The sequence below is a fragment of the Bufo bufo genome, chromosome 10 (assembly GCF_905171765.1).
Source record: "Bufo bufo chromosome 10, aBufBuf1.1, whole genome shotgun sequence".
In the NCBI taxonomy this organism is placed as follows: domain Eukaryota; kingdom Metazoa; phylum Chordata; class Amphibia; order Anura; family Bufonidae; genus Bufo; species Bufo bufo.
In genome coordinates this window covers 4,886,967-4,901,116 of record NC_053398.1, presented here as the reverse complement: position 1 = coordinate 4,901,116, position 14,150 = coordinate 4,886,967, and the positions used below count along the sequence as shown (strand labels likewise).

At 52.5% G+C, this 14,150-nt stretch overlaps 1 protein-coding gene across 3 annotated transcripts in view; it reads left to right on the top strand.

Moving 5' to 3' along the window:
• USH1C (USH1 protein network component harmonin) overlaps window positions 1-14,150 on the top strand; it is a 39,932-nt gene that overhangs the window by 8,060 nt on the left and 17,722 nt on the right. For 2 of the 3 annotated variants that reach the window (XM_040409457.1, XM_040409456.1), the window contains exons 8-15: window positions 4,191-4,291; window positions 5,182-5,266; window positions 5,495-5,554; window positions 8,195-8,251; window positions 8,357-8,499; window positions 8,609-8,674; window positions 9,227-9,348; window positions 11,104-11,150. In XM_040409457.1, the coding sequence (XP_040265391.1) occupies window positions 4,191-4,291; window positions 5,182-5,266; window positions 5,495-5,554; window positions 8,195-8,251; window positions 8,357-8,499; window positions 8,609-8,674; window positions 9,227-9,348; window positions 11,104-11,150 (681 nt within the window). Of the gene's footprint in view, window positions 1-4,190; window positions 4,292-5,181; window positions 5,267-5,494; window positions 5,555-8,194; window positions 8,252-8,356; window positions 8,500-8,608; window positions 8,675-9,226; window positions 9,349-11,103; window positions 11,151-12,524; window positions 12,575-13,047; window positions 13,201-14,150 lie in introns of all 3 variants that reach the window. The other variant, XM_040409458.1, reaches the window with a different exon arrangement.

The window sequence follows — 14,150 nt, the reverse complement described above, 5'->3', positions numbered from 1 at the left end:
CTCAGACGTGGATTTTATTGCCTGGATGCCCAGAACTCGGGGCGCTCCTTACCAGCTGCTGTGAAACCCCAGTAGGTTAATCCTCCGCGGCTCGTGCTCTTTATTTGTCGCCTTTGTCTTCTGCAGGCGCCACGAGCAGCAGACGTTATTAATATTGGCTCGTGTGATCCCCTCAGGGGGTACTGCCAGATGAGGAGGGGTCGGGGGAGGGGGGGCGATGTGTAGATTTAATAGAGAATATCAAACATCATGATGATAAAAGTATTCACGCCCGTCACCTTTGTCATGATTCATTGTGTAATGTTGATGGACAGCCTCATGTGACCCCCTGACTATAGTCACCAAGGGCTCCATGGTCTGCAGGTTCCATAAAACACAGACCAGCAGAACCCTCCCAGAAATCCTGCTGCAGTCTGCAAGAGCCCCAGAAATAAAGGGGCCCCAAACATGAAGGCAGGCGCCAAATACCAGCAGAACCCTCCCAGAAATCCTGCAAGAGCCCCACAAATAAAGGGGCCCCAAACATGAAGGCAGGCGCCAAATACCAGCAGAACCCTCCCAGAAATCCTGCAAGAGCCCCACAAATAAAGGGGCCCCAAACATGAAGCAGGCGCCAAATACCAGCAGAACCGTCCCAGGCAATCCTGCAAGAGCCCCACAAATAAAGGGGCCCCAAACATGAAGGCAGGCGCCAAATACCAGCAGAACCCTCCCAGAAAACCTGCTGCAGTCTGTAAGAGCCCCACAAATAAAGGGGCCCCAAACATAAAGGCAACCGCCACACACCAGCAGAACCGTCCCAGGCAATCCTGCAAGAGCCCCACAAATAAAAGGAGCCCCCACACCAGCAGAAGCTCCCATTCTGCTGTGATGTCTGCAGTCCGAGCACTGAATGTAAGTGCTGGAAAGGAGAATCTGCTGCAGCCTGCCTTCATGTTTGGGGCCCCTTTATTTGCAGGAGAAGCACAAATTAGGGGAGGAAGCAACCGACTCAGACATAAAGGCAGGTGATGAGATTAAAACCCTCTAACCACAAAATGCAATCTGAAAGCGTCATATTACTGAGCGGGTGTATCGTTTTGTGGGAAAAGATTAATTAAAACTTGTAAATTATATATATTTATCTTTGCTCTTTTGCAGCCTTGTGAAGAGCAGTGACTGACAGCTATCAGTACAGGGGGAGGAGTTATCAGTGACTGACAGCTATCAGTACAGGGGGAGGAGTTATCAGTGACTGACAGCTATCAGTACAGGGGGAGGAGTTATCAGTGACTGACAGCTATCAGTACAGGAGGAGGAGTTATCAGTGACAGCTATCAGTACAGGAGGGAGGGGTTATCAGTGACTGACAGCTATCAGTACAGGAGGAGGAGTTATCAGTGACAGCTATCAGTACAGGAGGGAGGGGTTATCAGTGACTGACAGCTATCAGTACAGGAGGAGGAGTTATCAGTGACTGACAGCTATCAGTACAGGGGGAGGTGTTATCAGTGACTGACAGCTATCAGTACAGGAGGAGGGGTTATCAGTGACTGACAGCTATCAGTACAGGGGGAGGAGTTATCAGTGACAGCTATCAGTACAGGAGGGAGGGGTTATCAGTGACAGCTATCAGTACAGGAGGAGGAGTTATCAGTGACTGACAGCTATCAGTACAGGGGGAGGAGTTATCAGTGACAGCTATCAGTACAGGAGGAGGAGTTATCAGTGACTGACAGCTATCAGTACAGGGGGAGGAGTTATCAGTGACTGACAGCTATCAGTACAGGGGGAGGAGTTATCAGTGACTGACAGCTATCAGTACAGGGGGAGGAGTTATCAGTGACTGACAGCTATCAGTACAGGGGGAGGAGTTATCAGTGACTGACAGCTATCAGTACAGGGGGAGGAGTTATCAGTGACTGACAGCTATCAGTACAAGGGGAGGAGTTATCAGTGACTGACAGCTATCAGTACAGGAGGAGGAGTTATCAGTGACTGTCAGCCATCAGTACAGGAGGAGGAGTTATCAGTGACCGCTATCAGTACAGGAGGAGGAGTTATCAGTGACAGCTATCAGTACAGGGGGAGGAGTTATCAGTGACTGACAGCTATCAGTACAGGGGGAGGAGTTATCAGTGACTGACAGCTATCTGTGCAGCTCTTCCTCCTGTACTGATAGCTGTCAGTCACTGATAACTCCTCCCCCTGTACTGATAGCTGTCAGTCACTGATAACTCCTCCTCCTGTACAGATAGCTGTCACTGATAACTCCTCCTCCTGTACTGATAGCTGTCAGTCACTGATAACTCCTCCTCCTGTACTGATAGCTGTCACTGATAACTCCTCCTCCTGTACTGATAGCTGTCACTGATAACTCCTCCTCCTGTACTGATAGCTGTCACTGATAACTCCTCCTCCTGTACTGATAGCTGTCACTGATAACTCCTCCTCCTGTACTGATAGCTGTCACTGATAACTCCTCCTCCTGTACTGATAGCTGTCACTGATAACTCCTCCTCCTGTACTGATAGCTGTCACTGATAACTCCTCCTCCTGTACTGATAGCTGTCAGTCACTGATAACTCCTCCTCCTGTACTGATAGCTGTCAGTCACTGATAACTCCTCCTCCTGTACTGATAGCTGTCAGTCACTGATAACTCCTCCTCCTGTACTGATAGCTGTCACTGATAACTCCTCCTCCTGTACTGATAGCTGTCAGTCACTGATAACTCCTCCTCCTGTACTGATAGCTGTCACTGATAACACCTCCTTCTGTACTGATAGCTGTCAGTCACTGATAACACCTCCCCCTGTACTGATAGCTGTCACTGATAACTCCTCCTCCTCTACTGATGGCTGTCAGTCACTGATAACTCCTCCCCCTGTACTGATAGCTGTCACTGATAACTCCTCCTCCTGTACTGATGGCTGTCAGTCACTGATAACTCCTCCCCCTGTACTGATGGCTGTCAGTCACTGATAACTCCTCCCCCTGTACTGATAGCTGTCAGTCACTAATAACTCCTCCCCCTGTACTGATAGCTGTCACTGATAACTCCTCCCCCTGTACTGATAGCTGTCAGTCACTGATAACTCCTCCTCCTGTACTGATAGCTGTCAGTCACTGATAACTTCTCCTCCTGTACTGATAGCTGTCAGTCACTGATAACTCCTCCCCCTGTACTGATAGCTGTCACTGATAACTCCTCCTCCTGTACTGATAGCTGTCACTGATAACTCCTCCTCCTCCTGTACTGATAGCTGTCAGTCACTGATAACTCCTCCCCCTGTACTGATAGCTGTCAGTCACTGATAACTCCTCCCCCTGTACTGATAGCTGTCAGTCACTGATAACTCCTCCCCCTGTACTGATAGCTGTCACTGATAACTCCTCCTCCTGTACTGATAACTGTTCACAGTGGAAGAAGCAGAGATGTAAATATATAAATACATTTTTTCTGGGAAAAGATTCAGTACAACTCGTATCAATCGGCCGCTTTCAGATTGCTTTGTATTTTGTGGGGAGAGGTCCTCCTTAAAGGGGGGCTCTGACTCCAGCAGATGGCAGTTATGTAGAGAAAGGCTAATGTATTGTGATTCTCCATGTTGCCTACTTTGCTTGATTCGTTTTCCATTACATTGTACATGGCAGGTTACGACCATCCTGTAATCCAGCAGTGGTGGTCGTGTTTACCTGGTCTCCCTGGTGGCCGAGATCGTGGGAGCACGCATAGGCCATCATTTTCTCCTATAGCGTGCAAGCACGACCACGGCTTCTGGATTACAGGGTGGTCGTAACCAGGGTCGGACTAGTCTCTGAGGCCATAGTGGGCCTCAGATCCAGGAGGAAAGTCCCATTTGGAGCGACTTTATGGATGGTTGGGGGTCTGGGGAAATACCTTCCTCCGGTGGGCCCAGGGAACCCGTCCGCCCCTGGATAAGAGCAGAGCATAAAGTGATGAATCAATGTGGAGAATACATTAGGAAGTGGCTGGTAGTCACCCTGCCTACATGATAAATGCCATCTGCTGGAGTCAGAGCACCCCTTTAAGTACAGTAGAGTTACAATGTTCCCCCTCTTGCCGTGCCCACTTCTGCAGCTGCATTCCCTGCCTCACTGTTGGGCAATGCTGGGAGTTCTAGTTCCCCATCAGGTTGGAGATGACGCCTGTAATACCAGCGCTAACCACTATTAATGTGTCCACAGGACGGGAGGAGCAGTGTGGCCGGACTGGCCTCCATAGGAGGGGACATCAAGGAGAAGAAGGTCTTCATCAGCCTGGTGGGCACCACGGGCATGGGGTGCAGGTGGGTGAGACGTCAGTGCTAGCCAGGGCCTGGATGGTGACGTGATCTATAGGTGTGGGGGGGGGGAGTAGATCCTGTACGGATGAAAGAGGAGGTAGATCCTGTACGGATGATAGAGGAGGTATATCCTGTACGGATGATAGAGGAGGTATATCCTGTACGGATGATAGAGGAGGTATATCTTGTGCGGATGATAGAGGAGGTATATCTTGTGCGGATGATGGAGGAGGTATATCCTGTACGGATGATAGAGGAGGTATATCTTGTGCGGATGATAGAGGAGGTATATCTTGTGCGGATGATAGAGGAGGTATATCTTGTGCGGATGATGGAGGAGGTATATCCTGTACGGATGATAGAGGAGGTATATCTTGTACGGATGATAGAGGAGGTATATCTTGTACGGATGATGGAGGAGGTATATCTTGTACGGATGATAGAGGAGGTATATCTTGTACGGATGATGGAGGAGGTATATCTTGTGCGGATGATAGAGGAGGTATATCCTGTACGGATGATAGAGGAGGTATATCTTGTACGGATGATGGAGGAGGTATATCTTGTGCGGATGATAGAGGAGGTATATCTTGTACGGATGATAGAGGAGGTATATCCTGTACGGATGATAGAGGAGGTATATCTTGTGCGGATGATAGAGGAGGTATATCTTGTACGGATGATAGAGGAGGTATATCTTGTGCGGATGATAGAGGAGGTATATCTTGTACGGATGATAGAGGAGGTATATCTTGTGCGGATGATGGAGGAGGTATATCTTGTACGGATGATAGAGGAGGTATATCTTGTGCGGATGATGGAGGATGTATATCTTGTATGGGTGATGGGGAGGTTCTGATTATTTTAACCCTTGCACCTCCTCTTTCCCGCAGCATTTCTAGTGGACCCTCTCAGAAGCCCGGGATATTTGTGAGCAATGTGAAGGCCGGCTCCCTGTCTGCAGAGGTCGGCCTGGAGGTGAGCCCATCAGAAGCTAAAGCAATGTCACCTCAGGGGCAGGTACCTTCTTCGGACAGTCCCTCGATGACGGCCGTGGATTTCTGCCCCCCCCCCCCCCCCCACCAATGTTTATTTTTCTGTGAACCAGACAAAGGGATTCTGAGGTGCAATTCAAGCGGTCACCAGTGTCGCCCCCACCCCATGTGCTCAGCCCCTCATTGATCTTGGCATCTTGTTTCTTCTCAGGTCGGTGATCAGATTGTGGAGGTGAACGGTGTGGACTTCTCCAGCATCGACCATAAGGAGGTGACTGTCGCCGTGCTACGTGTGTCCTGTGTGTGTATTATATGTGGACTAAGCCCTCGCTCTGATGATAAAATCTCAGCCAATATATTTTGATCTAAACACATCTGTGCCCGCCTACCCGCGCCAAGGTGGTCTCAGTCAGGCAGGTCCTACTCTAAACCTACCTATGTCGTCCGGAATTACTTGCTGTGATTTTTCTTATATCAATGTCGCCGTGCACATCCGCATATTCCTAATCGGATCGCGCAGGATGTCTTTTATCTTTCTCTGTGATTTTTGTTTACTGTGTTTGTATGACATAGAAGACAGCAGGAGGAGCACACAAGAGCTTACAATCTATATATAGGAGACACATGAGGAGCGAGGGCCTGATCACAAGAGCTTACAATCTATGAGGAGACACATGAGGAGCGAGGACCTGATCACAAGAGCTTACAATCTATGAGGAGCGAGGAGCTGATCACAAGAGCTTACAATCTATGAGGAGGCACATGAGGAGCGAGGGCCTGATCACAAGAGCTTACAATCTATGAGGAGCTAGGGCCTGATCACAAAAGCTTACAATCTATAATGGATGTACAGTACAGACCAAAAGTTTGGACACACCTTCTCATTCAAAGAGTTTTCTTTATTTCCATGACTATGAAGGCATCAAAACTATGAATTAACACATGTGGAATTATATACATAACAAACAAGTGTGAAACAACTGAAAATATGTCATATTCTAGGTTCTTCAAAGTGGCCACCTTTTGCTTTGATTACTGCTTTGCACACTCTTGGCATTCTCTTGATGAGCTTCAAGAGGTAGTCCCCTGAAATGGTCTTCACTTCACAGGTGTGCCCTGTCAGGTTTAATAAGTGGGATTTCTTGCCTTATAAATGGGGTTGGGACCATCAGTGGCATTGAGGAGAAGTCAGGTGGATACACAGCTGATAGTCCTACTGAATAGACTGTTAGAATTTGTATTATGGCAAGAAAAAAGCAGCTAAGTAAAGAAAAACGAGTGGCCATCATTACTTTAAGAAATTAAGGTCAGTCAGTCAGCCGAAAAATTGGGAAAACTTTGAAAGTAAGGGCTATTTGACCATGAAGGAGAGTGATGGGGTGCTGCGCCCGATGACCTGGCCTCCACAGTCACCGGACCTGAACCCAATCGAGATGGTTTGGGGTGAGCTGGACCGCAGAGTGAAGGCAAAAGGGCCAACAAGTGCTAAGCATCTCTGGGAACTCCTTCAAGACTGTTGGAAGACCATTTCAGGGGACTACCTCTTGAAGCTCATCAAGAGAATGCCAAGAGTGTGCAAAGCAGTAATCAAAGCAAAAGATGGCTACTTTGAAGAACCTAGAATAGGACATATTGTCAGTTGTTTCACACTTGTTTGTTATGTATATAATTCCACATGTGTTAATTCATAGTTTTGATGCCTTCATAGTCATGAAAATAAAGAAAACTCTTTGAATGTGAAGGTGTGTCCAAACTTTTGGTCTGTACTGTACATGAGGGCCTGATCACAAGAGCTTACAATCTATGAGGAGACACAAGAGGACCTGATCACAAGAGCTTACAATCTATGAGGAGACACAAGAGGAGCAAGGGCCTGAACACAAGAGCTTACAATCTATGAGGAGCGAGGGCCTGATCACAAGAGCTTACAATCTATGAGGAGACACAAGAGGAGCAAGGGCCTGATCACAAGAGCTTACAATCTATGAGGAGCGAGGACCTGATCACAAGAGCTTACAATCTATGAGGAGCGAGGACCTGATCACAAGAGCTTACAATCTATGAGGAGCGAGGGCCTGATCACAAGAGCTTACAATCTATGAGGAGCGAGGACCTGATCACAAGAGCTTACAATCTATGAGGAGCGAGGACCTGATCACAAGAGCTTACAATCTATGAGGCGCGAGGGCCTGATCACAAGAGCTTACAATCTATGAGGAGACACATGAGGAGCGAGGACCTGATCACAAGAGCTTACAATCTATGAGGAGCGAGGACCTGATCACAAGAGCTTACAATCTATGAGGAGCGAGGACCTGATCACAAGAGCTCCACCCCTGGGGAGGTTGTCCGATGTCCTCCTCTTTCTCCCGGGTGGACGTCAGATGGTTTGGCCTTCAACCCCCCCGACTGATGGCGGCTCCTCTGAGATCACTGAGGTCTGAATGCTCCAGACCCACAACCTGCCGAACCTCCTGCCTCCACAGAGGATTATTGGCCCCTGGCGGATCCTTCAGTGGAGGGGGGATGCGTGATGACGGCTGTGTGCTTCATCTGACCTGATATGTAGCGAGGACTCCGTGTTTGTCATGACCGTCACTCACATACCTTGCCGATTCCGGGCTCACTGGGGGTGTGTGTGACTTTATTAAAGGGCCAGCGCACAGTAAATAACGCTTCATCATTGTGGAATGAAGCGTTCTTCAGCTTTCCAGTAGACTCTTCCCCGTATAGACCTCTGCTTGCTGTCATTGATGGACGACGTCCAGAGCTGCTGTCTCCCATCTCTGGAGGGATTGTCTACACTGATGCATTGTTTCTATTCATTGACAGTAAGCAGAGATGCTGATATTTCCCAGGATGTTCATGATGCATGATGACTTTGTAAATCCACAACCTTCTCTGTCTTCAGGCCGTGCGAGTGTTAAAAAGCAGCAGGACTCTGACGCTGAGCATTCTGACCGGAGCGGTGAGTCCTGTGTGTGGGGGCCCTCGGCTCTCAGGGGCCCCTGGTCACATGCTGTCATGGTGCCAGGGTCCTTATACACCCCATTATCATCCATGTCGCCCGCAGGGTCGGGAGTTCTTTATGACGGAGGATGAGAGGCTGATGGAGCAGCGGCGCCGGGAGCTGGACCGCCAGGAACTGCTGCGCCAGAAGAAACTCGCCATGGAGAGCAACCGAATCCTGAGAGAGCAGCAGGAGAAGGAGAAGCAGTGAGTCAGGGGCCCCGCACGATGGGAGTGCCCCTTTAATAAGTGTAGCACCTCCGCTGGGCTCACATTGTCAGAATGATGTAGAAATGGCTGCCCCCCTCCCCCACAGGAGGAAGTTGGAGATTTCCCAGAAGATGGCGGAGGAAGAGGAGCGATACCGCCAAGAGATGGACAGGTGCTGATGCTTCCCCTCCCCCCCCCTTCTATTGTCCGGAGCACCCCCTCATTAGAGAGCATCACCCCCACAATCAGGGCCCCTCATTAGAGAGCATCACCCCCACAATCGGGGCCCCTCATTAGAGAGCATCACCCCCACAATCGGGGCCCCACATTAGAGAGCATCACCCCCACAATCGGGGCCCCACATTAGAGAGCATCACCCCCACAATCGGGGCCCCTCATTAGAGAGCATCACCCCCACAATCGGGGCCCCTCATTAGAGCGCATCACCCCCACAATCGGGGCCCCTCATTAGAGAGCATCACCCCCACAATCGGGGCCCCTCATTAGAGAGCATCACCCCCACAATTGGGGCCCCTCATTAGAGAGCATCACCCCCACAATCGGGGCCCCCCGACTCCAGGAGGGGGGGCGCACCTGTGGTGATATATGACCTTCCCCTGCTGGCTCGCAGGCAGCTGGCTGACACTGTGCTGTTCTCTGTAATCCGGGGCACACAGGACGGCCCTCGGGCACAACCAGTCTCTGCAACTCTTTGTTTTCCTAGGATCGCTAAACGGGAGGAAAAAATCAGGAAAGATTGGGAAGAAGACTGGGAGCCAAAGGAGCAGCCGAAGATCCCAAAGCCTGCACCCCCGACACAGCGCAGCCCCCCAGCCAAGCACAAGAGTGAGTATCTGCAGCCCCCCCCTTCTGGGCAGTGTCTGCTGAGAGTCCTCATGGTTCATGACGGGAAAACCACAAGCCACATCATGTCTTATACTCCAGTCACATCCAGAGCTGCCTTCACTATTCTACTGTCACATTTATTATGGTCCCCACACACAAGGTCCGGGGGGGCTCCACATTCTACACACAGGGTCCAGGGGGGGCTCCACATTCCACATGCAGGGTCCGGGGGGGCTCCACATTCTACACACAGGGTCCGGGGGGGCTCCACATTCTACACACAGGGTCCAGGGGGGGCTCCACATTCTACACACAGGGTCCGGGTGGGCTCCACATTCTACACACAGGGTCCAGGGGGGGCTCCACATTCCACATGCAGGGTCCGGGGGGGCTCCACATTCTACACGCAGGGTCCGGGGGGGCTCCACATTCTACACGCAGGGTCCAGGGGGGCTCCACATTCCACATGCAGGGTCCGGCGGGGCTCCACATTCTACACGCAGGGTCCGGGGGGGCTCCACATTCCACACGCAGGGTCCGGGGGGGCTCCACATTTTACACACAGGGTCCGGGGGGGGCTCCACATTCTACACACAGGGTCCGGGGGGGGGGCTCCACATTCTACACACAGGGTTCGGGGGCGGCTCCACATTCTACACACAGGGTCCAGGGGGGGCTCCACATTCTACACACAGGGTCCGGGTGGGCTCCACATTCTACACACAGGGTCCAGGGGGGGCTCCACATTCCACATGCAGGGTCCGGGGGGGCTCCACATTCTACACGCAGGGTCCGGGGGGGCTCCACATTCTACACGCAGGGTCCAGGGGGGCTCCACATTCCACATGCAGGGTCCGGCGGGGCTCCACATTCTACACGCAGGGTCCGGGGGGGCTCCACATTCCACACGCAGGGTCCGGGGGGGCTCCACATTTTACACACAGGGTCCGGGGGGGGCTCCACATTCTACACACAGGGTCCGGGGGGGGGGCTCCACATTCTACACACAGGGTCCGGGGGGGGCTCCACATTCTACACACAGGGTCCGGGGGGGGCTCCACATTCTACACACAGGGTCCGGGGGGGGGCTCCACATTCTACACACAGGGTCCAGGGGGGCTCCACATTCTACACACAGGGTCCGGGGGGGGGCTCCACATTCTACACACAGGGTCCGGGGGGGGGCTCCACATTCTACACACAGGGTCCGGGGGGGGGCTCCACATTCTACACACAGGGTCCGGGGGGGGGCTCCACATTCTACACACAGGGTCCGGGGGGGGGCTCCACATTCTAAACACAGGGTCCGGGGGGGGCTCCACATTCTACACACAGGGTCCGGGGGGGGCTCCACATTCTACACACAGGGTCCGGGGGGGCTCCACATTCTACACACAGGGTCCGGGGGGGCTCCACATTCTACACACAGGGTCCGGGGCAGCTCCACATTCTACACACAGGGTCCGGGGCAGCTCCACATTATACACACAGGGTCCGGGTGGGCTCCACATTCTACACACAGGGTCCGGGGGGGCTCCACATTCTACACACAGGGTTCGGGGGCGGCTCCACATTCTACACACAGGGTCCGGGGCGGCTCCACATTCTACACACAGGGTCCGGGGGGCTCCGCATTGCACACACAGGGTCCGGGGGGGCTCCGCATTCTACACACAGGGTCCGGGGGGGGCTCCACATTCCAGTCTTCGCCAGCTCCTTCTCTTCTGTCATTTCCTTCCTACTTTCTCTCTGCAGCTGATGGGAAAACCTCACAAGATGGCGACGGGACGCAGCACCAGCAGGTTGTACTTTTCTCTGCTCTACCCCCCTGTTATCCCCCCTTCCAATCCTTTTTCCTTCCCCTTCTTGACAGCCAGGGCCACATGTCTACTCTTGTATTGCCTGTACTCCCCGGGAGAGGGTAGTCTGCAGCAGCAGCGTAGGTTCTTGTATTTTCTGTACTAGAAGCAGCTCAGGTTCTTGTATTTTCTGTACTCCCCAGGAGAGGGCAGTGTGCAGCAGCAGCGTAGGTTCTTGTATTGCCTGTACTCCCCAGGAGAGGGCAGTGTGCATCAGCAGCAGCTCAGGTACTTGTATTGCCTGAGTAGAGGGCAGTGTGCATCAGCAGTTCAGGCTCTTGTCATGCCTGCACTCCCCAGGAGAGGGCAGTGTGCAGCAGTTTAGGTTCATGCATTGCCTTTACTTCCCAGGAGAGGGCAGTGTGCATCAGCAATTCAGGCTCTTGTCATGCCTGCACTCCCCAGGAGAGGGCAGTGTGCATCAGCAGCTTAGGTTCATGTATTGCCTGTACTCCCCAGGAGAGGGCAGTGTGCAGCAGTAGCAGCTCAGGTTCTTGTATTGCCTGTATTCCCCAGGAGAGGGCAGTGTGCAGCAGTAGCAGCTCAGGTTCTTGTATTGCCTGTATTCCCCAGGAGAGGGCAGTGTGCAGCAGCAGCAGCTTAGGTTCATGTATTGCCTGTACTTCCCAAGAGAGGGCAGTGTGCAGCAGTAGCAGCTCAGGTTCATGTATTGCCTGTACTCCCCAGGAGAGGGCAGTGTGCAGCAGCAGCTCAGGTTCATGTATTGCTTGTATTCCCCAGGAGAGGGCAGTGTGCAGCAGCAGCTCAGGTTCATGTATTGCTTGTATTCCCCAGGAGAGGGCAGTGTGCAGCAGCAGCTCAGGTTCATGTATTGCCTGTACTCCCCAGGAGAGGGCAGTGTGCAGCAGCAGCAGCTCAGGTTCATGTATTGCTTGTATTCCCCAGGAGAGGGCAGTGTGCAGCAGCAGCTCAGGTTCATGTATTGCCTGTACTTCCCAGGAGAGGGCAGTGTGCGGCAGCAGCTCAGGTGCAGGGATACACAGCTACTATCAGTGATCGTCGCCGACCCCAGGATCTTGTATGACATTGATCCGTGACCTTGTTGCTCAGAACACCCAATCAGAGTCCACCATTTATCCAGTGCAGTCTAAAAGAAAGCTGATCTCTGATTGTCTACCATGGGTGCAGGAAACTCTGTGTCTGCTCCACCAGCAGCCACTGGTTTTAGATATGAGAAGACAATGGACTACCCTTCCTATCATCCTCTGTTACATGGACAATCGGCAGTATTGAGGTTCGATTGGTTACTGCATGTCGCTGCCGCCACTCACCTCCTTCCTCTCTCGCCACATCTAGCGTTCGGATGGTTTTACCGATATGAAGGGAAGTTCCCGACTCTGAGGAAGGTAAGACGTGTGCCGTGTAGTGCTTGCATGTGCTGGCCGTGCCCCATGCTCCACACACTGTGCAGATTGAAGAATCGTCTCCTGGAGTTCTGCTGCGTGTGAACATGGCCTAAAAATCCGATCGATGTTTCCTAATACTGCGCTGTACGTGCCCACACCACAGGCCTAATCCTCTAATACTACATCACATGTGCTGTGCCTCATGCTCTGCGCCATTTGCCTCGTGTGCCGTGAGATCTGTGTGGTGTGCCGTGTGATGTGTGCCGTGTGCCGTGTGATGTGTGCCGTGTGATCTGTGCCATGTGCCTCGTATGCAGTGTTGTCTGCACCATGTGCCTCGTTTGCCGTGTGATCTGCACTTTGTGCTCTGCACCATGTGCCTCGTGTGCCATGTGCTGCATGATCTGCCTCTGTGTGTTGTGCCCTGTATTTTGTGATCTGTATCCGTGTTTGTCTTGATCCCGCACCCTCAGAAAGGAAAAGAGAGAAAGAAATCCAAGGCGGAGAGTGTGCACGAGCAAAAGAAAAATAAGAAGGAGGTGGAGTTCGAGCAGAAATTGGCCATAGGGAAGGAGGAGATGCTGGAGAAAGAGAAGCAGCTGAAGATCAGTCGTCTGGTGCAGGAGGTAATGGAGGTGGAAGAACTGCTCCCTCTAGAGTCCGCCTCTGTGCGGGGTCCATGTAACTGCTCCCTCTAGAGTCCGCCTCTGTGCGGGGTCCATGTAACTGCTCCCTCTAGAGTCCGCCTCTGTGCGGGGTCCATGTAACTGCTCCCTCTAGAGATCGCCTGCGTCGTGTGTGCGGAGTCCATGTAACTGCTCCCTCTAGAGTCCGCCAATGTGCGGAGTCCATGTAACTGCTCCTACTAGAGTCCGCCTGTGTGCGGAGTCCATGTAACTGCTCCCTCTAGAGTACGTCTGTGTGCGGCGTCCATGTAACTGCTCCCTCTAGAGTCCGCCTGTGTGCGGAGTCCATGTAACTGCTCCCTCTAGAGTCCGCCTCTGTGCGGGGTCCATGTAACTGCTCCCTCTAGAGTCCGCCTCTGTGCGGGGTCCATGTAACTGCTCCCTCTAGAGATCGCCTGCGTCGTGTGTGCGGAGTCCATGTAACTGCTCCCTCTAGAGTCCGCCAATGTGCGGAGTCCATGTAACTGCTCCTACTAGAGTCCGCCTGTGTGCGGAGTCCATGTAACTGCTCCCTCTAGAGTACGTCTGTGTGCGGCGTCCATGTAACTGCTCCCTCTAGAGTCCGCCTGTGTGCGGAGTCCATGTAACTGCTCCCTCTAGAGTCCGCCTGTGTGCGGAGTCCATGTAACTGCTCCCTCTAGAGTCCGCCTGTGTGCGGAGTCCATGTAACTGCTCCCTCTAGAGTCCGCCTGTGTGCGGAGTCCATGTAACTGCTCCCTCTAGAGTCCGCCTGTGTGCGGAGTCCATGTAACTGCTCCCTCTAGAGTCCGCCTGCGTCGTGTGTGCGGAGTCCATGTAACTGCTTCTACTAGAGTCCGCCTGTGTGCGGCGTCTATGTAACTGCTCCCTCTAGAGTCCGCCTGCGTCGTGTGTGCGGAGTCCATGTAACT